General features: G+C 44.2%; 1 protein-coding gene and 2 long non-coding RNA genes across 7 annotated transcripts in view; 2 read left to right on the forward strand and 1 right to left on the reverse strand.

Annotated features, from left to right (window-relative positions):
* SLC10A7 (solute carrier family 10 member 7) overlaps positions 1-22,475 on the reverse strand; it is a 148,001-nt gene that overhangs the window by 122,360 nt on the left and 3,166 nt on the right. The window contains exons 3-5 of one of the 5 annotated variants that reach the window (XM_048942659.1): positions 17,665-17,801; positions 13,094-13,169; positions 4,421-5,197 (exon numbers count right to left, since the gene is read on the reverse strand). In XM_048942659.1, coding sequence (XP_048798616.1) covers positions 4,598-5,197; positions 13,094-13,169; positions 17,665-17,801 — 813 coding nt within the window. In that variant the 3' untranslated portion in view covers positions 4,421-4,597. Of the gene's footprint in view, positions 1-4,420; positions 5,198-10,417; positions 10,660-11,342; positions 11,868-12,398; positions 12,435-13,093; positions 13,170-17,664; positions 17,802-22,475 lie in introns of those variants that run through there. The other 4 variants (XR_007376575.1, XM_048942660.1, XM_048942662.1 and 1 more) reach the window with 4 other exon arrangements.
* LOC125692322 (uncharacterized) lies at positions 3,542-5,006 on the forward strand. Its single transcript, XR_007376591.1, has 3 exons — positions 3,542-3,684; positions 4,035-4,079; positions 4,901-5,006. It is a non-coding gene; the product is annotated as an uncharacterized LOC125692322 (long non-coding RNA).
* LOC125692318 (uncharacterized) lies at positions 6,350-10,293 on the forward strand. The gene is made up of 2 exons (XR_007376587.1): positions 6,350-6,434; positions 7,411-10,293. It is a non-coding gene; the product is annotated as an uncharacterized LOC125692318 (long non-coding RNA).

The following is a 22,475-nucleotide window of genomic DNA, read 5'->3' on the forward strand; positions in this document are numbered from 1 at the left end:
CGTGCCTGTTTTAAGCAGACTTTCTGTAGTTCCAGTTATAAGAGCTTCTTCCTGCAGCATCAGTTCACATTTCCAGATGTTCCAAGCCATTAAAACGTCACTTGCCATAGATTTAGCTACACGTCATTTATGGTTGTAAATCAGGGTACAAATAAAGTGTTTATCAATCGCCTCTTCTTACGTACCCGTAAGGATGTACAAACATGGAGTAATGAACTCTGCCATTTTACCGAGAAGTAAAATGGCACAGGAACTGCAGACAGCTCTGAATAACTTCGCTGCAGGCGAAGCCTTGCTAGAAATTCAGCAGCTGCAGGACAACGAGCGTATGGGGGGGCACATTTTTGAATACGGGGGCTTGATATTCCGCTTGTACAAGCAGCACAACACGGACGAATTCCAACAGTTTCCCAAGCAGACGCACAGAGGCCTGTGAACTCTATGCACAAGCCATGTTGTTGTTGTCAGGAACGTTTGCTCCACGGCTCCCAGCATGTTGAAGCCAAGCTTCCAAGGAGATCATTATCGCTCACTGCTCTCACAGAAAAGCGTGTGTGCACACATGCACTGTCTAGAAACACAATATAAGTCTGCTGACTAAACCGGCCAATGAGTACCTATTCCCTGCGACGAGATGGCAGTCCGAGTCACGGTTATCCTTAGCCTTGCTCACCTGGCTTTTCTGTCCTGTTTTACTTCAAAGTGTCTCTTTTTAGGAGGACTATCAGCTACTTCAGACTGTGCTACCATATCAGCGTGTGCAAGAGCGTTTCGATTCATTCCTTTGCGACTGAACATTGCTTATCTTTACTTTGTTCTATGTGTTCGGAAGGAAAGAATTATTGTTGAGAAGTGATGAAAGTATTTGCCTCGATGCTGTCACAAAGATGAACGTAGCTCAAAAGTAACGAAACCTTCCTCAAGTCTGTGTAATGCAGCAATAAACAGCAGCGTTGGGTTTTTTTTCCCCTATGTTTAAAAAGGTGGGAATGAAATCATAGTGGGAAGCAAAGAATTAAACTACTTGTGATCTTTGGCGTCTGGATTAGACACTGTCAATTCCCCAGAGATAACGTGTCCAACTGTGAGCGTCTCATGCACCGGCATTATATCTCATAAGGAACTTTTCAAGCTGTGTAAGGTCTGAATTGTCTGGCTATGTGAAGCCTCACAGTTTGGGGTAGCTGTCAGGGCTCCGGGAGGGCCATCAGGCGGCCCAGCTGTGCTGAGGAACCCATCACCTCCACCTGCGGCAGGGCTGCCCAGGCACAGCTGCGCCCTGTTAGGAGCCCAGGGCAGGGCCCTCCCTCCAAGCCTCTTAAACCCTGCCAGAGGTCACTGGGAGCCACAGGGGGTTCTTCCTGCTCCCTGTACCAGGAGGCTGCCTTGCTTGCATGCTGCCTTTTTGGAGGGCTGCTGCTGCTGCTCCTGGCCTGCTTTTTTTTTTTTGTGGGTCTCCCTGCTCTTTTTTTTGGAGCTGCCGTAGGGCTCCTGCTTGTAGGTTTGGTTCTTTTTGCTCTTTCTGGGGCTAGTGTGAGTTTGCTGGGCTCCCCTCTTTTTACAGCCAGTCCAGAGTGCCTACTGCCAGGCTGTCGTTGCCTGCTTGGGGCAGTACCTGCCTGGCCTTTTTGCACCCATGTGGTGCTTTTGCAGTCTGGTTCTCGCTCTACCCTCTTAGTGAGGCTGGGTGGTTTGAGGGTGCTGCAGGCGCTCGAGTAAGTATGTTGAGACCATGCACCTTAGTCTGGTGCTGCTGGGTGTGAGAAACAGCACGAAGCTTTTTTTTTTTTTTTTTTTTTCCTGAAGATCAAAATATGGCTGACTTGTTTAACTTGGTGTTTTCTCTTGTTTTTCTCTTGTTTCAGACTGAGGACAACAGCGGGGCCTCCTGCAGCGAGGATTATTTCTGGCACCGATGGGAGTACCAAGCTGTGCGGGCTACTGCCCGGGGGGGTCGCTAGGGGCTCCCTGCCTGTGGCATGAGACTGCTGAGCTTCCATTCTGCTCTTCTGGGGGCTGGGGTAGTGGCAGTGCTGGGCTTCTGTTACCTTAAAGATACTGAAGAGGGCTTTGGGTGCTTTCTGCCCATCTTGCTGCCATGGCAGTGAGCAGGGTGGATTTGTTGGTCCTGCCCCTCTGTGACCTGCTGCTGGGGTTAAAAAACAAAGCCTGAGGTCAAGAGTTCCTTTGTTGTTTGTCTGCTTGTTTGTTTGTTTGTTTTTACTCCTGCAGTGGGGTGAGTGAGAGCTGCTGCGGTGAGGTGTTGAGGATCAAGGCTCAGCTTAAACAGGTGAGCAGTTCTGGCACTGGTGAGATGGAGGAGTTGGGGAGTACAAGGAAGGGGCACTGGTGGCAGGTAGCTTCTGGATTCTCACCCAGCTCTTTGTGGAGCCAGTACAGGGCTGCTGCTGGGCTCCCCTTGCCGTTAGGGAACACCGTGGTGCTGTTCTCGAGCTTGCTAGGCTCCCAAGGGCTTTTTTGTTTTTCCTTGTGGTGGGGGGTTGGTGCTCAGCTCCCTGAGTTGCTCTCAGCTCACACCTGGTTGTTTTGCAGGTGCTGCGGCTGCCGGGATGAGTAGAATGCGGCAACGCCCTGTGCTCCCCCGGGTGCCCTAATGCCCCTGCTTCTGTGGGTGAGAAGCAGAATGAAGGGCTTAAAATGGAAGTGACGCAGATAATCTGCTTTTTTTTTTTTTTTTTTTTGTCTTCTCCATTGTTTCTATCCTTTTAGGTGAACTGCTGAATCACAGCCTGAGCCTCTTATTGACCACCTGAGGCGGTGAGGAATGAGTCAGCTCTGGGAGCACAGGTGAAGGCAATTCACCTGCGCTGCCGTAAGGGGTGGAGGTTGGCTCGTGTCTCCTGGACTCCATTTAAGAGCTGAATCCCGGAGGAAATGAATCTCTTGCCTGGGATTGCTTCTCTTGGAGTTTTCTGGTGAGCCTCGGTTAAGGGTAAGCCCTGTATGTGTTTTGTGTTTGTTTTTTTTTAATAACCTGCTTAGGCAAAAAGTTCAATACTTAGTGTAATATCTGTGTATTCACAGGTGCAACAGTTCTGTTGCAGGGTAATGGCCTCAGCAGTGCGTTTTTCCTGCAAGGACGAGCCTGAGTGGTGATGTGAGAACAGGTGAGTGCCGGTGGCTTGGGGATCTGACCACTTCTCTGTGCTTTTTTTTCTCTCTGCAGGAGCTCTTATTCCTGCATGTCCAGGCTGAGGATCCTGTTGCTGTGCAGTTGTCGGTGGTCCTTCAGACAGGTGAGCTGTGTTCTTGTGTCTCTCTGTTGGAATGGGGCTTATGGCTCTAGCAGGGTGCTGGGAATTCAAGCACTCTGGTTTGTGGGGGTGCCTGGGCTCTTTCTGGAGGCCAGGCTCCATCCTGCTTTGTTTTGCTTCCTTTTCAGCCTTGAAGGTGCGTGGCAGCTGAATGGGGTTAGTTCAAGGAGAGGTAAGTAATGAGCAAGTGCTTTTTGTGGTGCTGCTGCCTTGGTGTGGGGTTACAAGGGTGTAGTAATTTTTTTTTTTTTTTTTTTTGCAGTCCATCTCCTGGAGGAAGGCTTTGAATCCTGCCATCATCTTTGCTGCATCTCCCCCAGCAAGACAATGAGGTGGGGCTGTGCCGAAGGATACATTGTGAGCTAAGGGAAGCTCAGGTGACCCGAGATGCAGGCTTTTCGGTTTTGTGGTGAGTGGTGCACAATGGTGGTGTTTTGGTTGTGTCAGAATGTTGAGCACTGTTCAGTTTCTTTGTGTTTTTTTTTTCCTTGCTGTTGGTGTTTTGGTTGTTAGAATCTTGAGCACTCTGTCCCTGTATGTTTTTGTCTTTTTTCTTAAGCTGTTGGTGTTTTGGTTGTGTCGGAATCTTGAGCACTCGGTCCTTCCTTTATGTTCTTTTCTTTTGCTTTTAAGCGTTTGGTGTCTTGGGTGTGGCAGAGCCTTTAGCACTCTATTGTCTCTTTGTTTTTTTTTCTTAGCTGTTGGTGTTTTGGTTGTCAGAATCTTTAGCACTCTTGATTCCTTGTTTCTTTTTTTCAGCGGTTGGTGGCTGTAGAGTAGTTGTAGAAGTGCGTTTTCTATTGTGTGAGTATTCCTTTTAGTTTTAGCAATTTGTTTAGTTTTTATTGGGGAAAACCCTCCTCGCACTTTGCCAGGAGGGTTTTCCCCAATTTTTTGTTTGCTAGACTGCGAAATTTGCACTATCTCTAAAGAGATATATTTTTTTTTTTTTTGGAGGGAGGGTGGGTTCTGCATTGTGAGTGTCTTGCCTTCGGGCCCCTCCTGTATGGAGGGTGCCTGAGGGATAAGAGCTCACCCACTTGGGTAGTGGGGTTAACCCGGTGCTGGGGCTTGGTGCCGGGGCTCTCCTGGGTGGTGGGTGCTTTTTGGTGGTGTTCCTATAGCCCAAACTGGGGTGTAGGAGACAGGGCTTGAAGGGTGTGTGATGTGAGTAGTGCCTGATGGCAAGGTTTCATTTGTAAGCACCACTCAAGTGCTTTCAAATATGTACTCCCTGTTATAACCTGTGTCTCTGACTAAAAGTTGTTTGTGTGTAGTAACTGTGTCCTGAGGGGTGTGTCAAGATTTCCTTTTGAAGGACTTTAGGGTATGCAGTTGAAGATGGAACTTGTGCAGTGGGTGTGCATGCACTGGATGGTATCGAAAGCCTGTAAGAGTTTAGGTGACTGCAACAAGAAAAGAGTCTGGCCAAAGGATCCACACTCAAGCTTCAGTGGATTAGGACTTCCACTGTAGAAGTAGATGATAAGGGTTACAGCAAGGAGACTGACTTCACACGAGTGAGAAGAAAACTGGCACACTTTATTAGCCTCTGGTTGTTTTGGTTGATAAGTACAATGCTGTCTTTGCTGATCTGCTTCTTGTGCGTACATAAAAACTTCCAGAAAGCCCCCAACTTTGCAAAAGGGCTCCACGTGCAAGTGCAGGAGTGTGCACTTCTGCAGTAGTAGTTCTCCTAGTACCTGAACAGGAAAGCGCTTGGCTCTGGGGGCCTTAGCTGTGAAGAAGAATTCCAAGGAGGCGAGTGGCTTTTCTAAAAGCTGGCAGCTTGCTGTCTTCAGATTCCTAATAAAGCCAAGATGTTCCACATGGTTATGCCTGAAGTAATGCTTCTGAATGACAGGACGCCTGCTGCTCTGTTGCTCTCGTTGCTCTCCATGCTCTCCGGCCAAAGAGTCCTTCTAAGAAAAAAGCCCCAAGATGACAAAAACCCTTTTGAAAAGAAGATGAGAAAAAACCTTGCCAAGTATCCTGTCTTCAGGGTTGAGTTCCATTGAAAGTAAGTTGGTCTGCTCTGCTTTTGTAAGTGAAGATGAAGATATTACCTGTTTATATCCTTATATAGATAAAGTTGTTCTCCTACCACATCAGTTACTGAATTTTTAATAATTCTGAAAAAGGATAGGAATGAATACATTCTAAAGGAATATGTTGCTACAAGAGAAGCAACACCTTCGCTGTCACTAAAGGGATGTTACATTTACCTGATTGGAAAAATACATATCTAAGACAACTATTTTGATAACATCTAGCTTAACTTTCTGTTGCTATGATTGATTACAAGTAAGCAATAAAGTAGTTATTTGACTATTAGATATTAATATTATTAGATATTTGACTAGTAGATATTATTCCACCTGACAAGGAAGCTGAAAAAGGTAAATAGCTGAAAAGCTCAATGGGCAAGCTTGAATGCAGCTGAAGTACTTTCTTCTCCATAGGTTGGAGCGAGTTACTGTGTGAAATAGATTAATCCTAGATGAAAATAATTGTTCCACAGAAAAATACCCAGAAGCTTTTTGTATTTTGGATGAGCAAGTGACAAATATAAGACAGGAGAAGCAATGTTATCTCAATAGATGTCTGAATTATACTGATCTGCAGTGAGCTGCCAATGATCTTTAAATGAGAGGTATTTCTCAAATCCTTAAACTTAGCAATCTTCTACGCGATTTCTAATGCTCTTTTTAGAGAGACTTAGAAAATGCCTTTTCTGACAACTAAAGCTGCAGTGCATTAGCATTGCGGATTTTCTATTAGTAACACAAAAACCTTTCATTCAGTGACACAAACAAATACTGCCAGCTAAGCTCACGCGGAAGTCCATGGCCCCCCCCAAGGCAAGCAGCTGGGTGCATCTACGAAAGTCAAGTCACAGTAAATATTTTCTGCCATGAGCAATTGACACAAACTGCCTAGGGAAGCAGCAGCACTAACAAGTTTTTCTTCTACCTTTTAGCTAAATTAACAGCAATGTTAATATATGGGATAAATGAACTTATTCACCTACTGCTAAACACAAGCTAATATGGAACTTTTTTTGTTTGTTTTCTAAGCCAGCTGGTGAAGGACAGCAGAACTGGAATGGGCCTTGTACTGCAGCTCAGGTCGCGGTCACCTGCTGTATGCAACTTCAAGGTAACTGTCAGAAAATGACCCCTGTGCTACACCTGCTGTCATTGTGCAATTACAGCTGTGTGAGAAGCCACTACCACAAAGAAATCACTCTTACTTTCTTATGGCTGTCACCTTTTGCATATTCCACAGGATCACAGAATTGCAGGGGTTGGAAGGGACCCCCACAGATCATAGAGTCCAACCCCCCTGGTCTTTGCTGCTCTCTTAGTCTTTTGCTTCAAGCTCTGTGGAAAGTGAAGTTACATTCTTATACCTCACAGGAAACAGACTTAATATTTCATCAAACAGCCGTGAATAACAAACAGCTGAGGGTACAGAAGCGTGCTTTTAGCAGGCAGCAGACCTCGCTCTGGAAGTATTTCAATACACGTTTTGCTGATTCAGATAACACCTATGCTTGCTTTCTCTAGGCAATGCATTTCATAGCGTGCTCTGTGCTCAATACGGTAAGCTTTTGCACTCTCTGTTTTTAACCACAAGTAACCACAGGGTGATATGGAGAAACTAAGTTTTTTTTTTTTTTTTACCAAGTATGAGAACAAGACCCCTTTCCTGTCCTGATTTCCTTATGTCACAAACACCTTCCTGCTTTGTTGCGTGTTCCAGAACAGATAGATTTAAAAAAACCTTAATTCTGGCTGTGCCCTGTGACAGAGTGATAGCGATGCCTCTGAAAGCACTTACCTAGTTGTCTTAGGGTGATTGGCTGTGCAAGTATAATCCTGAAGACATGAGGCTGGGATGGCTCAAAATGGTTGCCGGACAGGGCCCAGGTGCTCAGATGTAATTCCAAGGAATCAAGCTTTTGTGACTGCCTGCGTTACAGGCGAAGCTGTTAAAAGCACGCTGATGTAACAATGCTTCCCAAATGCATACAGACTACATCAAAAAGTAGTGCAGAAAAGAAAATGAGCGTTAATTGTTAGTTTCCCTGGCATTTACCTCATCTTTGCCGTATGCGTTTTTTCCTCTGCAGCTCACATTTGGTTAGCAGGCTCAGTGAGATGGATTTCTGTGACACAGAGAGGGAGTGAACAGGGATCTTAACAGCACGTGGCAAAGAAAGGAAGAAAGAAGTTACTGGATGAACGCCCAGAAGAACAAGAAGAATTTGTGACAATCAGAAAAAAATCTGTCTTGCATGCTGTCAGGTGAGTAGGAGACAAGATTTTTACCACAAGATGCTTTAGGAGCTGTGAGATGAGAACCTGGACTAAAAGCTTTAGTAACCAGACACAAATTAAAGCCTTAAGTCACAAAACTACTTTGTTGGCTATGTTACTGTGAAAAGTCAGCTGCTCTTCAAATGCCTTGTGATAACCTGAAGCTTTAATAACATGCAAGCCAAGAATTAGAGAAGGAATGCTCGACCGCAGGGATTTCAGAAATCCCTCGATTACCCTGAGCTCGTTTCTGGTAAACTATTAGCAGGGATGAATGCTCTCACTAACTGCTCCTTTCAAATGTAAATCTGTTTCAGATCTATGGGTGATAAATGAGAGCTGAGGAAAAAACTAAAAAGAGCTCACAACAGCTCGGGGTTCCTGAGGACCTGAGAAGATGATGAGGAACTCCACACATTTCTACTGGAGCCGTGTTACTGAAGCTCGTAGCGATGACAACTGCAGTGTAAGTAATAATCCGGGCTTCTCCCAGGCGCTGATGGATACTAAAAGCCCTCCCTGTTCACAGAAGAATGTTAAGTGACAAGAGATGGTCAAATGAAAAGCATCTGCTCAAAGCAGAGTTATGACAAAAAGAAAACTCTCAGGATAAATAAAAGATTAGACTAATGAAAATGAGACTGGCTTAATTTAATAGCGTAACAGCTCCAATGTGCATAAAATGGTTATGCCTGTACAGTTAGGTCTGCATAATGGTACATGTGCCGTAAAGATACTTTAGCTTAAATAGTCCTCTGACACCTATGTAAGTTTATTGAAGATGTGCGTTCAGTATCTGACGGCAGACTTAATTATGCTTTCAGCTAGAAGTATTCAGGCTGTGAGTAGGCTATTTAGAACTTGCAAAACTATTTCTAAAGCTCATGTTAAGTTTATGACAAGTGATGGAGTCAATTTAAAAAGGAGAGGGAAAGAGGACACTTGTTAAACAAACAAATAGTATTAGATACTTTCAGGCAAACCACCATGTGAAAATGACACTTGATTTACTGTGACAGGGAGGACTGGTGTATTTTAACAAGAACCCAGGTCTTCAGAGACACCTAAACACCACCACACGGTTGATTTGAATATCTTGAGCATTAAGAAACAACTGCTTTGTGTTACCTTCTATGGGCAACCACTCTACTAGGATGCACTGGTGTGTGACTCCAACTGCCACAGCTTGTTCTACTAATTTTCTTCCTTCACTTTTAAAAGGTTACTGTGCATGAAGACACAGTTCAAAGAGCTTAAGCTATTTTTAGAGAAATCAGTCTTTCCTGTGACTTTGCACAAAAGGCTTGCCTTTTGATTATGTACTTCACTGAAAGATGTGAAAAAGCCGCTCCCAAAAACTGCTTTTTTCCAGGGCTTACTTTACATAATACTACTGAGTGCTTAATTTTAAACAATTAAATTTCTGTTTTTGACAACAAGAAGTAGGCAGGAATAGTGACATGCTCCTATTCTCCCCTGGTCTGTTCCAGGAAACTTTGCTGGGGGCTTGTCCACACTTGCTGACAGTTTTAGCTGTTCTATTTTCTTTAAACACCATCCAAATGACATATAGAATCTGATTTATTTTTCCTACTGCTATTTTTTCATTTATATTCCTGAGCAACGCAGCCATCATGGGGAAAAAATCAGAGAGGAAGTCAAGAGGACGTGTACCTGGAAGACTTTTCCCATGTATCATGTGTTGGAAGGATCAGAGAGACAAACACCAGTAGCCTGCATAGCTGCCACTATTGAGCTATAACATGACACTTGATTCAAGCACAGCCAACGACAATCTCGGAGTGGTACCTTCTGCAAGAGTAAAAATACTGAGTGGTAAATTTAAGAGAGAGCTCTGCTCGCTACACCTGCTTTAGCCAGAAAAACTGCAACAATTTATTTTGTACCGTCAAATAAAATAAATGGATCTTGTAACACTAGCAATCTAATTCCCTGCGTACAGTATAATCTCACTGTAAAGAAACAACACAGATACTTTTTATGCACTCGACCAAATACTCTATCACCCTGCCCCCAGAGGTAACTGCAGCTTACATAATGCATTTCAGTCCTGATCTTCTATCACTGCAAAAATAACTGGCCTGTACCTGTCCCAGCTAAACCCACTGATGTGCTCCCCAACTCAGTTTTACCCAAGGAGTGACTGACAGAGGAAGCTGTAAACCACAAACCAGCCCCAGCGAGTACAACTCCTAGCATGGCAGGGGCGCCTGGACAGTCCCAGGCTTGATACTTTCCTCAGAATTTCCAAGCATCCACACACACAAACAGCAGTCAGTGCAACTGAAATACAGCCTACGAGCATCTGTGCTGCTGTAGCAGTCAACCGGCAGCGCTCCCACCTACTGCATTTCAAGAAGTCTGTTGAGCTGTCAGCGTGTCGGCACTCTACAATGGTGGGACAGCTCAGAAAGTAACTAGCTCACAAAATGCTTCTTCATTACACTGATTGTGAGCAAATCTTCTGTCTTCATTTAACATTATACACCATTAGGAAAGTCAAGCTGCAGGTAAAGGGAACGCCTGATGAAGCAAAAGCAGTTTGGAAGACATTGTCATGAACGATCACTCTTACAGCCCGATCGCCTCTTTCTGTAGTTGACTCCCACACTTAAATTCTTGTTCATCTCTAAAAACTAATTGCAATCTAAAAAAAAAAAAAAAAAAAACCAGCACCATTCTGCTCACATCAGCAGAAGAAAGATAGCAGCAAAGGCTAAAGTGAGAACTGGCAAAGAACGTTAAGAGGCTCTCCTCCCTCAGTACAAAGAAGAAAGCGGACAATCACCCTATTTCCAAAATCAGCTAGCACTGGAAAGCCCCTCTGCTTCAGAAAAAACTGGCCTCAGACTTCATTTACAAGAAGTGCATTTAAAAGCTGTTTCTCTTCCACGTACCTTGATCGAATAACCCGAGTAGGAAAAGACCCGCCAAGATTGGAGTCCATTTAATGTCCTGTATCCCTAAAGGCTGACTGAGAACTGCCAGTTCCCGAGGCCCAGCTCCTGATTCACTCTCTTGTTAACAACTACCTGTAAAAACTTAATAAGTATGTATTTTTTTTATTTCAGCAACACCAGTTTAGCACAGAACTACAGGTTTGAGCTTACTCCGGCAGTCACATACACAAATACTACCCAAACATCGCATGACATCACTAGAAAGCTGGGCTGAAGCCAATGGGATGAGTTTCAACAAGGCCAAATGCCAGGTCCTGCACTTCGGCCACAACAACCCCAGGCAACGCTACAGGCTTGGGGCACTGTGGCTGGAGGACTGCGTAGAGGAAATGGACCTGGGGGTATTGATTGATGCTCGGCTGAACATGAGCCAGCAGTGTGCTCAGGTGGCCAAGGCCAATGGCATCCTGGCTTGCATCAGAAACAGTGTGGCAAGCAGGAGCAGAGAGGTGATTATTCCCCTATATTCAGCACTAGTGAGGCTGCACCTCGAGTACTGCGTCCATTTTTGGGCCCCTCACTGCAAGAAAGATATTGAGGCCCTGGAAAGTGTTCAAAGAAGGGCAACGAAGCTGGTGAGGGGTCTGGAACACAGGCCGTATGAGGAGAGGCTGAAGGAGCTGGGAATGTTCAGCGTGGAGAAGAGGAGGCTCAGGGGAGACCTCATTGCTCTTTATAACTACCTGAAGGGAGGTTGCAGTGAGCTGGGGGTCAGCCTCTTCTCTCGTGTCATTAGTGAAAGGACCAGAGGGAATGGCTTCAAGCTACAGCAGGGGAGATTCAGGCTGGACATCAGGAAGTATTACTTTTCAGAAAGGGTGGTCAGGCACTGGAATGGACTGCCCAGGGAGGTGGTGGAGTCGCCGACCCTGGGGGTGTTCAAGGAAAGGCTGGATGTTGTGTTGAGGGACATGGTTTATTGAGAGTTATTGGGAATAGGTGAACAGTTGGACTGGGTGATCTTTTAGGTCTTTTCCAACCTTGGTGATTCTATAATTCTATGACAGAATGCCCAGTTGGCAGCTGCTGAAAATTAGGCACATGTACCCCACACCAAAAGAATACTATGGCATAACAGTAAACACTAATCACCCAGATGTTACCTCCCTCACCCCCACACACAGATGCTTTTTCATAGTGCCTCCTACCGACACATTGCACCTTCTTTTTCACCACAGAGTATTTCCTCTTTGTTGCAAGGACAGAAAAGACGCTGCTAACGCTGAACCGCTGCTCATTCCGTAGCTCGTTCCATCCACACCGGTCGCTCAGTGGCATTTCGGTACCACCTACAGCACATCAATCTAGAATCATAACTAAAAAAAACTTACTTTTCTATGGCTCAAACATTACTATTTCCCTGTTGTCGAATAACATTTCCATACACTAACTAATCCACTTCACAACATCTACATCAGGATTTCTTACCGCCCTGGATATCAGGTAGCACGCAGATAGCACTATGGATCAGAGTTACCCAGAATTAGAGATGCTTGACTTTGGATGCTTTGGGTCTCTCTTCAGAGGACAGATGAAGTACGCAGCACTTCGTCAGTACAAAATACAACTTCAATCTATTTCAGTCCTATTGTGTGTTTTCAAAGCTGACATCAATCGGTCCCGAGTGCCTGAACTCAGACAATGATACCTGGGCAACTAAAGGCCATAATTTAAAAGTGTGATTCACCCAACCTCATGCAGAGGAACTAACTCCCTAGCTGAATTATAATTCAGCTCTAATTGTCTAGAAGAGCGCCTCAAAACGCTTAGCATTACAAACAGCCTCCCGAGTGCTGTACTCCCCCTTCCTCACCCATTACCTTTCAGCCAGCTTCTGTAGGTATAAGGACGCAGAGCTAAAAAAAAAGAACCGCATTAAGACACCTGTATTTGTTTCCTAAACACTAACCACCTGGTGCTCCTGAGAATGGCATGCTATAGAGTAAGAAAAAGCTTTGCACAACCACGATATTGGCATTTCCGTCCCGCTGAGATCCTTCGCCCTACAATGCTGACCAAAACTCACAGTTCCCAAACTTTATTATCATGCTCTCTAACATGTTAAGACCTCATTAACTTCAGGTGTCTCTCATCATGCTACATTTGTGCCTTGAGAAACTTCTGCAATAGGACCCCTTAATCATAACCACCATTCAGACAACCACCACAAGGGTAGTTCTTACCCACTAAATTCGCAGTCTGTAAAAGAACTGATACATAGCACTGAATTATTACATGAGTAGGAAACAGAGTGCAGTAACAAGCACAAAGACTCCAATCAATTCTAAATTCTAACAAAACCCTTTCGGTCACCTCAGATAGCTAAGTTTTTCTCACCATATCTCTTGTGTAACACAAATGCAATACCCAAGCTTTAATTTAAGAGGTTTTACATTAAGCTTTCTGCCCCACAATTTCATTGTAAAGAAACACTTTCTTGAACTTCTGTGCTTCGTTGGTGTTTTCCTTTTTGGAGAAAGAAGACATTTCAGAAACAAAAACAGAAAACACTCACCTCATTTCCACCAACAGCTTTGGTTAAAATTACTGCAGATGACACGGGAGGTGGCATACAGCCTACTGTCTGCAACCTGAAAACAAGAAAAAACAAAAATATATATATTACATTCCTTACAGCAAAAGCAGAAACACTAAGCCACAAACAAAGACCAAGTACCTGCTGAAAAGGCAAGGCTAATCTACAGGAGCTCAGCTGCATGCGATGTATTTAAGTGACCGGAAGGGGTGGAGCCAGAACCCACCCCTTCCCACATCGCATAAAAGGGGCGGCAGGGAAGGCGAGAGCATTTAGCTGAAGACCTCTATGTGCCTGAGATCTTTGGAAGGTAAGTGGATTTTTTCTTTCTATATCCATGGCTATTGTGTTTGAATAAGTTTTTTTTTGCTGCAGCCTAGGAGTTTGCTACACTCCTTTTATTGCTATGCTTTCCAGTGCATTCACAGCATTATATTAGGTAAGCTAGGTGGGTGTGGCAGCAGTATACTTGTTTAAAAAGGAATTTCTTAAAAAGCTGGTGTGTTCGATGATTACAGGGTTCCTTGTGGTTATGAGCTACGCAAAAAGATTGAAAAGGAGGAACCTAGAAGGAACAATGATTCCATGATTAGAAGTCCCTCAAAAAGGGCAGAATACTTGCATAATTGAAATCAAACATTTTTGACAGCTGAGAAAAGAGTAATAACAACACCTGCTGCAGCATAGCAGCTACCACCAACTTTTAATGTGTACCATTGCTTCGAAAAAGATGTAAATCATGTTTGCAATGGCTCATAACAAACAACTGGAAAATGAAATTATGTCTCTGATGGGACAAACTGCCTTATCTTCAAGTGGCACTTCCCCTCTAAAATTAAGAACCGTATCATTAGAAGGGAAAAAAAAGTTAGATCAAGGGAATCCACGGATCTCGGTTCAATCAAGAATAACAAGAAAGTCAAGCAGATTGAAATTCAACTAGAGGATTTAGAAGCCTCAGATCCTTTTTTTTTTTTTTTTTTTATACTTATTGTATTATTCATAGGGGAAGTCCAAGACAAACCAGCAGACTTGTTACCTTAGGAGTGGTGCCCTGCCCGCAGCACGTTAATGTGTGACAACGGGCCTACGCGCAGCTGCCAAACTTGTGGATTGTTGTAATGCAAAGGGCTTACCGGTACCGTACTCAATTACTGCTTCGTGCCACAAAGAGGTGCAGTGCAGCAAAAATGCAAGTCACGGCCTGAACTAGTGACAGAGCGCCTGGTATGAAGGCAGGGCCGACACAGGGGAGCTCAGGTGCATGCGATGTATCTGACTGACCTGAAGGGGTGAAACCAAGATCCACCCCCTCCCAGATCTCAAGTAAGGGCAGGCAGCAGAACTGAGGGTACCTCACTGCAGGCCCCTGTGTATGTGAGGAGTTATGCAGCTAAGTTGATTGTTGCCTTTATTTCTGCAGCTGCTGCACTTGAACATGTCCTCACCTGTTGCTGCCTAGGATGTTGCTACTCTGCTTTCATTGCAAGGTTTTCCCCTGCATTATAGCATCACGACTGCTAAAATACTATGCAAACTTTGAGTAATACATAGATGGTCAGTTTGCATTGCAGTTACTGCCCTGTACAAGCCACCAGAATGTCCACGCTGTCTCTTCGAGGCCCTGACACTCCGTGGTTCTGCAAACACCACTTCGAATAGTCACATAGCTGTTTACCAAAAACTTTGTCTGTGACTCTGTTTCCCTATCTGCAACACAGTATCTAGCATTAACAAGATAGCTACACGCCTGACTCAAAGACAATTATTACATTGTATGTCCTGATGCACATAGCTTGATAGCATCCTGACGTGGGTGTTGGGGGGAAAAAAAAAAAAAAATTAAATAAAATGAAAGAAATGATGAGAATGCTGCATTTCTTTAGAAACACAGTTCACCAAAGCAAACACTGACTGCTAAGAGAGATGCGAAGAACTGTGCCTTTCTAGGTTCCCGTTACCTTGTTTTCCATCAGCTACTACGAAAAGAAGAAATAAGCAAATAAATACATTTATACTTCCCGTGTTCCTACTTTCACCCCCGTGACTGCTCTGTACATGCGCGCTAGCTCAGGTCTAAAAAACTGAGAGTCCAAAAGCAATGGCAAACACAAGTGTTAAATCCAGGGAGAAACAAGGAACTTATTACGGTGCAATGAATATGCTGTGAATACACAAACAGCTTAAATAGAAGAAAGAAGTAAATGACAATGAAAGGGTTCAGTTTGTCAGTTAGACACTGCGGAAAAGAAAGGCAACGGTGTAACCGTTACATGCATCCGATGCCATGAAACACCTAGCATCACCTCGGAAATACGTGGCACGTTGAGCTTTGCGTGAAGCCTATAGAAACAGGGAGTGGTCAATGCTTAGGCAGGGTAACTTCCCACTGAATGGAAGAGAAACATGGGAAAAAGAAATGGTCGGTGAAGTTTAATATGTCTCTCCAAGTATAAATGGCAAATGGCAATTCCTGTAGCCCCCCCTTAGACTGCCTGTGATAACATAATCTCTCTTCTATGTGGTCATTTGGCAGTCGGCTCCTTGAACTTTTCACCTGCACTAATAAGGACAGATAAAGTTCAAAGTTACTCAGAGAGATATGAAAGGGGTGCAAGTATACTCAAGTCAGCTGATGGGAATTTTCCACACTGAAAGAGGAGAAAGTTTTAATAGCACAAACAGCTGTAAATGCTCTCATGCTAGAAAAAATGCATTAAGAATTTTATTTAAAAAAATAAAATTAAAAAAAAAAACAGCATCAGCAAGCTATGATTCTAAATGTCTTTTTTAAAAAAAAAAAAAAAATCTTAGTCCAGCAGTCCAGTAAATGGCAATGTTTTTAATCGCACATATAAAATAAATGTGCAAATAGCCTGACTGTTTTTTTTTCTTGCTTTACAACAACTAAATGCAAAGCCAGCAACACATAAACGCTGCTAACGGCCACTCCATGAGGAAATGTTGCAAGCTCTAACTTCAGGGGCGTAAGCCCTTGGTAAAGGGTCATAAAAAATAACTTCTATGCTGCAGACAACTGAGTGGTAAACTCCAAGTTCCCCTATTTCAGATGTGCACCTACCAAACTGTATCCCGTATGAGATTTTTGCATCTCCTGCCTTAAGTGCTATATGCTAAGAACAACGAGAGGTGAACCTGCACAACCATTAATAAGTTGCATCACGTTTTTTTCCAAAGAGATCCTGTCGATGCAAAATCCAGACAGTTTAAAAAGTGAACACCAAAGATGTGCGCAGCAATGTCGGTTCCTATTCTTTTTAATATTTTTAAAGGTAACCGCAGAACTGACCTTCTAATATCACCCCATGTGTAGAGAAAAGGAAAATGAACCGTAGAAACAGAGAAGAAAAGCTGTTAACTCCAAATGGCCTCTCAACTAGCACGGCAAACAGACTGCCTGGAAGGATGAAAGAATCTGCCGTACGCGCTGAATTTGTGCAGGGAACAAACTAGCTGTGGCCTTGACTGCACCACCCTGCCAAAAGGGAGCTGAACTCCTTAAGGAGCAGACACCTGTTTTTTCAGGCCTCTGGGAGACGATCGGCTGCTACCCGCTACAGAATGCGATACGCATATGCAGTGAGGACGTACCTTTGCCAAACTCCCTGTCTTTGTTTGGACACTACAATATTTGTAGGGAGTAAAAACTACAGCTGTGCACTGTTAGGACGAAGATAATGTTACATAGAATTTCACAAGTGCCTGTGTATCCCCATACGGACATAGTCGCGCACGTAAAAGAACGCATCCCTAAAACATTAGAAACAAAAGTGAGGTAAGAGATACAGCAAAGACAGAATAAGAAGGAGCGCGCAGAAGAAAAAGCACGAGAACTTCTGGTAGCTCACGCTTCAGCAATTGAAGCTGGTGCTCTGCAAATTCCTGCCTGTATTCTACCTGAGCAAGATCCATGATTGTACTTTAAACAATAATCTTTAGTTACCGAAAGAAAAGGATCTTTAATTCGCTACCTTGTTATAACCCTAATGCAGTAATGCTGTTAAGCAGGCTGGTACTAACTTGAAAAAGAACTGGTCTCAGGTTTGGCCTCCTCAGCGCACGTGGTTTTCACGCCAATGTAGCGTCTCCTACAGCTACTTGATTCCATCTGTTTTCCCCTGTTACGAAGCTGTAGGCAGTTAACGAGCCCAAAATCGGCACGGATACAAGAGCTGCTCAACGCAGACTATTTAGAAACAACACAGAGCACCTATTTTTCTTCAGCTTTTTTTCCTCTCTTTCTCTCCTGGTCTTTCTTGAGACCCGGTACAGCACTTCAAACGTGTTTTGTGACAACCTAACTCGGTGCAAGGTCCCTACGCACAAATCTAACTGAGGCTTCCTAAAAATGACTCCGGGTTCCTGAAAGGGTAGTCTTCTGCACGCTCCGTTTTCAAGAGGAAAGCGCTGAAGCACAGAACGAACGGCGTAATCGGCTCGCAGAATTTCTTCAAACGCTCACTGCAGGATAAGCAGCCTTTGAAGAAAAGAGCTAAGAATATATTTCACTCTATTATGCTTAAACATACCCTTTTAAAAGCCATTCATTTATAGGTGTGATTGATAATAGCTGAAGAAAGAGCCATATTGCTGTTGGGAAGAACACAAGTGTAAAAATCTGGACAAAAAGGTGGAGTTTCACGTGCATCAAAGCACTTGTCAGCTCCTGTAAAAGAAAAAGAAGAGAGCAAGTTGCAGTCATAACAGCTGAAGTAAAACCACATTCATGCTTTTAAAACTAGCGAGATCTTTAGAATACAAAGGCAGTGTATGTCAAAAAGGCTCCTTTAGGGATCATCCCATCGCCACTTTAATAACAAACTGCACCCAGACAACATAAAAGCTCTGTCTGCTGCTGGGCGTTTCTCCGGAAGAATCGTCCAGCACTTCGGTAACAGCGCAGCTCGTAACTACAGCTTTTACAGCAGGCCCTTAGCGCTGGGCTTCAAAAACCCACGTTAACTACACCGATGGCCTGTTTGCATCATTGACTGCAGACATTGAGGGAAAGGGGAACTTGCAGTTCTGAGTGATTTCAAGCTTCCCTAGCCTAAAGAGAGCCCCAGAGAAAGGGATCGTGACATTAAAAAGATCCATCATTGGTACGTGGGGGAGGGCTTTCAAAGGAAAAGCAAACAAACATAAACGGCAAATAATTGTTCCGTGGCATATTTGGATGATCTGGTAGATCACAGATAGGAAATGCACAAGCAGTATTAGGCTGACGAAGAAAAGCAAAGAGAATACCAAGACCGTAAAACGTTGACAACAGCAAAGACAAAATGAAAAGCTGCAAAAGGCATTACAAGACAGAGAAAATAAATAAATTTTGGCTGTTACGCGGCGTCGTTCTTCGAAAGCACGAAGAGCGCTCCAGAGAGAAGATCAAGGACCCTTGCACAATAGGCTCTTCTGTCGGTTATGTCTCTGTTACTGTCTTCTGGGACAGCCCAGGAGCCTTCTATATAATTTTCCTAGGGAAAAATCTTCCACGTTTCAACTCTCGTAGTTCAAGAAGAAAAATTGCTTTTCTTCTGTCTTAAGCTACCTCGCACCTTTCATTAAGCGATGCAACTATAAAGAACCGAAGGCATTCCTATTCAAAACCTTATTTTCTAGGATTCTCCGTCTACCTTGCGGTCTGATAGTCGAGATGCATTGATAAATAAATAAAAGGTTGCAGGGTAATACAGCAACTGATATCCACGTGCCACCTCTCAGCTTCCGGACAGATGAATTTTTGTAACAGGCAAACAAGCTTTGGGATCCAAAACCTGCATACTGATGTAATTACGCATCTAGAAGTATCAGCACTTCACACCACATCCTTCTCACTGTTTCCTTCTACTTTTTTAAAATAAATACACTACTCTTCCAAATTTGGATTTGAGAAAAAACAACCTCCCGCTACAAACTACACGTCTGTTCATACCCCAAAGTTATATCCGGTACCGACTCAAAATGCACATCTTGATGCAGTTTGAGCACTGAAGAATGACTACATTTGGCGCTCGGTTCAGTGAGTGACACAACTACTACTTTTCAATAATTAATAAAGCTCTCAGGCAGGCCAGTATCGCTCCGAGTGAAAAAAGTGGGCCTTCTTCCCACAGCCATCACAGCGCTTACTGTACTACAGACAGCTTTACTGTAGCTCTATTTCATCCTTTCTCAACAAGAAAGCAAAAATCAAACATCTACTTTTCTCCCTTACGCGAGATGAAAAGATACCTAGAAATGTCAATACTAAAGTGCATCTTCAAGTTTAAATAATACCATGGAGAAAAATAAAATCCAGTGTCTTATTTCAGCAAAGCTGCTTATTTCTCCCCCTTTCCTGCCACAACGCTGCCAGCCCCCGACTTCCTAGAGCATGAATCTCTGCTGGCAATCGCAGTACAGTCACGTCACACGCGCAGAACTGCAACACCGGAACCCAAGGCATCATGCAAAATACTCCACTCTTTCACCACAGCACAAGTGTTGCTGCCTTTCCCTTCTTACTACTCTTACAACTGAAAAATGCCTTAAGAACACAAGATCTGCAGAAAATCTTGCGATGCTTTCCAAAGCAAAAGCTAAGACAAAACGAGAAAGGCAACTGCAATGCAGCCAGCCTACTACCCGAAGAAATGCTGTACTGGCAGAACAGGCACTTGGGAATCTAAATGCGATCAAAACGTCTCTAGTAGTCTCATTTGATCCTCAGATCGCGTCACCATAGAACAAGCACCCTTCCTCCTCTTAATCTATAAGGGCTTGTCTCAAATACCTCCATCGCTGCACTCGCCATCTCTCAAAAAAGCAGAAATCTCCACCATGGCACTAGGAGCTGTCAGTTATGACTCCATTCCTGAACGACAGGAAGAAGTTCCTTTCCCACTATTTGAGACCTTCAGAGAGCTTCCCCAAGCTTTCCTCCGGTCAGTGCCTGTTGCCACCTACTCACGCTAAAGCGCTCTGGGCGAACTCTTCCGGGCAAGCAATCAAAGCAAGTGCTGTTTCCAGTGGCCTTTCAAGCTCCTCGTTGTAACGGATAACTCGAGTATGCGATTTAACTTCTGGGGCCCCACGGGAGGCGCTCTCAAGCGCAAACTATCCAGTCACTAAAAAGTGAAACAGCGTTAGAGTAAGGTGTTTTTGTCACTGGTGGACAGAAAATACATCCGTACACCTAACAGAACACCTCTACATTTGAAAAAGTAACGAGGCCATGCACAAACAGGCTCTCTCTGCCACTGGCAATTAGTTTCTAAACTGCTTTCTGAATCCGTGCTAACAATTTCATTATAATTGCTAATTTAACCTTAACAGCAGATAAAACCAGAAATGCAACCTTAGAAGAGTGTCAGTTAGTACTAATTCCGTTACATTTATCAGGAGGCCTCAGTTAAAACACGCACAGCTCTACATCATTTTATAATCACATGGAATGCTGTTTTGTTCTCATTAACGTACTATCGGAGGTAAAACAGCCACAGTAGAAGGCAAACAGTTAAACAGGACGGAAAAAAAAACAGCTTCTTTGCCCAATGCAAAGGCACATTAACAGACTAATACTAACTTTCGGTCACGCCATTAAACCTTAAAACATGCCCCAAAGTATTTTAAAAATACAATGATTTGGCCTCAGTAGCAAAAGGTAAAGCGAACAAACCATTTTTCTTCCTCTTTTTCTTCTACCTCCGTGACAGGAACTCAAGCAGGCTTAGGGTCTTGACGGAATACGGTGCGAGACTGTATTGAGACTGGAATGCAGCGGTATGCTGGTTGAGGACCACCCCCAACTGATGGCTCTAAAACAACTGACTGGGGATGCGCTACCTGGACATAAGCACCAGCTTCACTGCCATCGATGTATTAGTCCGACAACCACAGATGGAAGAAAGTAACGCAAGTTCAGAGTGGGTCGTGATACGTCACCAAGGGACCCGCCAGTTCACATCACGTACCTGGAGAAACTTTGTGAAGTATAGCAGCATGCTGAATCTAACCGAGGCTGCCTATGCTATCAATCCCGCTCCTATTCACAAATACAACTTCACAAATAGCTGCTTCACAAAGAGAAAGAATCCAAGGATTCAAGTTACTGAAACAGAAATAAGTTTCACGTTTGCTTCTTTTCTTCCTCTGCATGCAAGGATTCCTAAGCCCAGAAGCAAAAAAATTCACTGAGGTTCTGTACCTTTTGGTCTTCTTGTCTGCACCAGAAAGTACCTCTCTGCAGTATGTTTACATTAGGATGAATTACTGTTCCGGGCAAATAGATCACGTGGCTCTGTCTGCTTCCACGTAAGACTAAAAGGCTCTAAACAGCCGCTACAGAACGGACTAAAGTTATTTGCTTCACTTCTGCTGTATCCAGGCCACACTAGAGGTGCCACTGCCGCAACCGCCTGCCGTCAATTCAAACGCTGCCCGAACGCAAAATCTTCTCATTGTAAGCATGAAATAGGGACAGATACGTATTTTTCCTGCTTTACGTATGCTGTTCGACCAAACCCCACATTGTCCAGAAAACAACACAACAGCAGACAGTACAGCCATGTTTCCGGACACACTGATATCACGCAACATCTGAACGGCATCACCAATTACATCAGCACAGCCAAAGCAGTAAAAGGAACCAGGAAACCGCACTAACAGAAACGTGCCGCTACCGTTCAGCCCTGCTTACTCCTCTTCTTGGCGCGCAGCCATCATTTCCCTCCTCCTTCCCCCCTTTACACATCACTAAGAGGTTTTCCCCTCCATCTTCCTTTTGAAAAATGAGCAACATAAATATTGAAACGAGTCTCAGTGCTCGTGATACATGGCACAGCCCGGGCATTTCAAGGTTCCCTGTCCACAGATAAATCCCAAAGGAAAACACTGCCAAGGCCTCGAACCTGTACACCAGCCTCGCATCCGCAGAGGAGTGCTTTCTGTCGATACCAGCCGTTGCCCTATTGTTACACAACAGGGGTAGCCTACAGCCCCTGTATCTTCGCTTGCATCAATCCCGTAGTAACTAGCTGCCTCCGGTCTGACTCTGAGAACACTCTGACAGATGATGTGGACCAAAAAGGCAAAGAGAGCTCATACCCCTTCTTTACATCTAGAGGCGTGGAGACTTTGCAAAGGCCCTCTCTACCCAGATCCCTATAAATCTACTCTAGCATTCACATCGTTCTCTGCGTCGTATCTAAACTGAGCGATGAGAAAACAGATGCAGAGTGAGACCGAAAAGCCTGATGTCAGTGTGCCTCTGGGTATCACCCCGATATGAGTTGGCACGCGCGTGGGGTGCACGTCCGGTCTTCTGCACTCAAAATCGCTCAGCGCTTCCATTTAGTCAAAG

The sequence above is a fragment of the Lagopus muta genome, chromosome 4, assembly GCF_023343835.1.
Source record: "Lagopus muta isolate bLagMut1 chromosome 4, bLagMut1 primary, whole genome shotgun sequence".
NCBI classification, from domain to species: Eukaryota; Metazoa; Chordata; class Aves; order Galliformes; family Phasianidae; genus Lagopus; species Lagopus muta.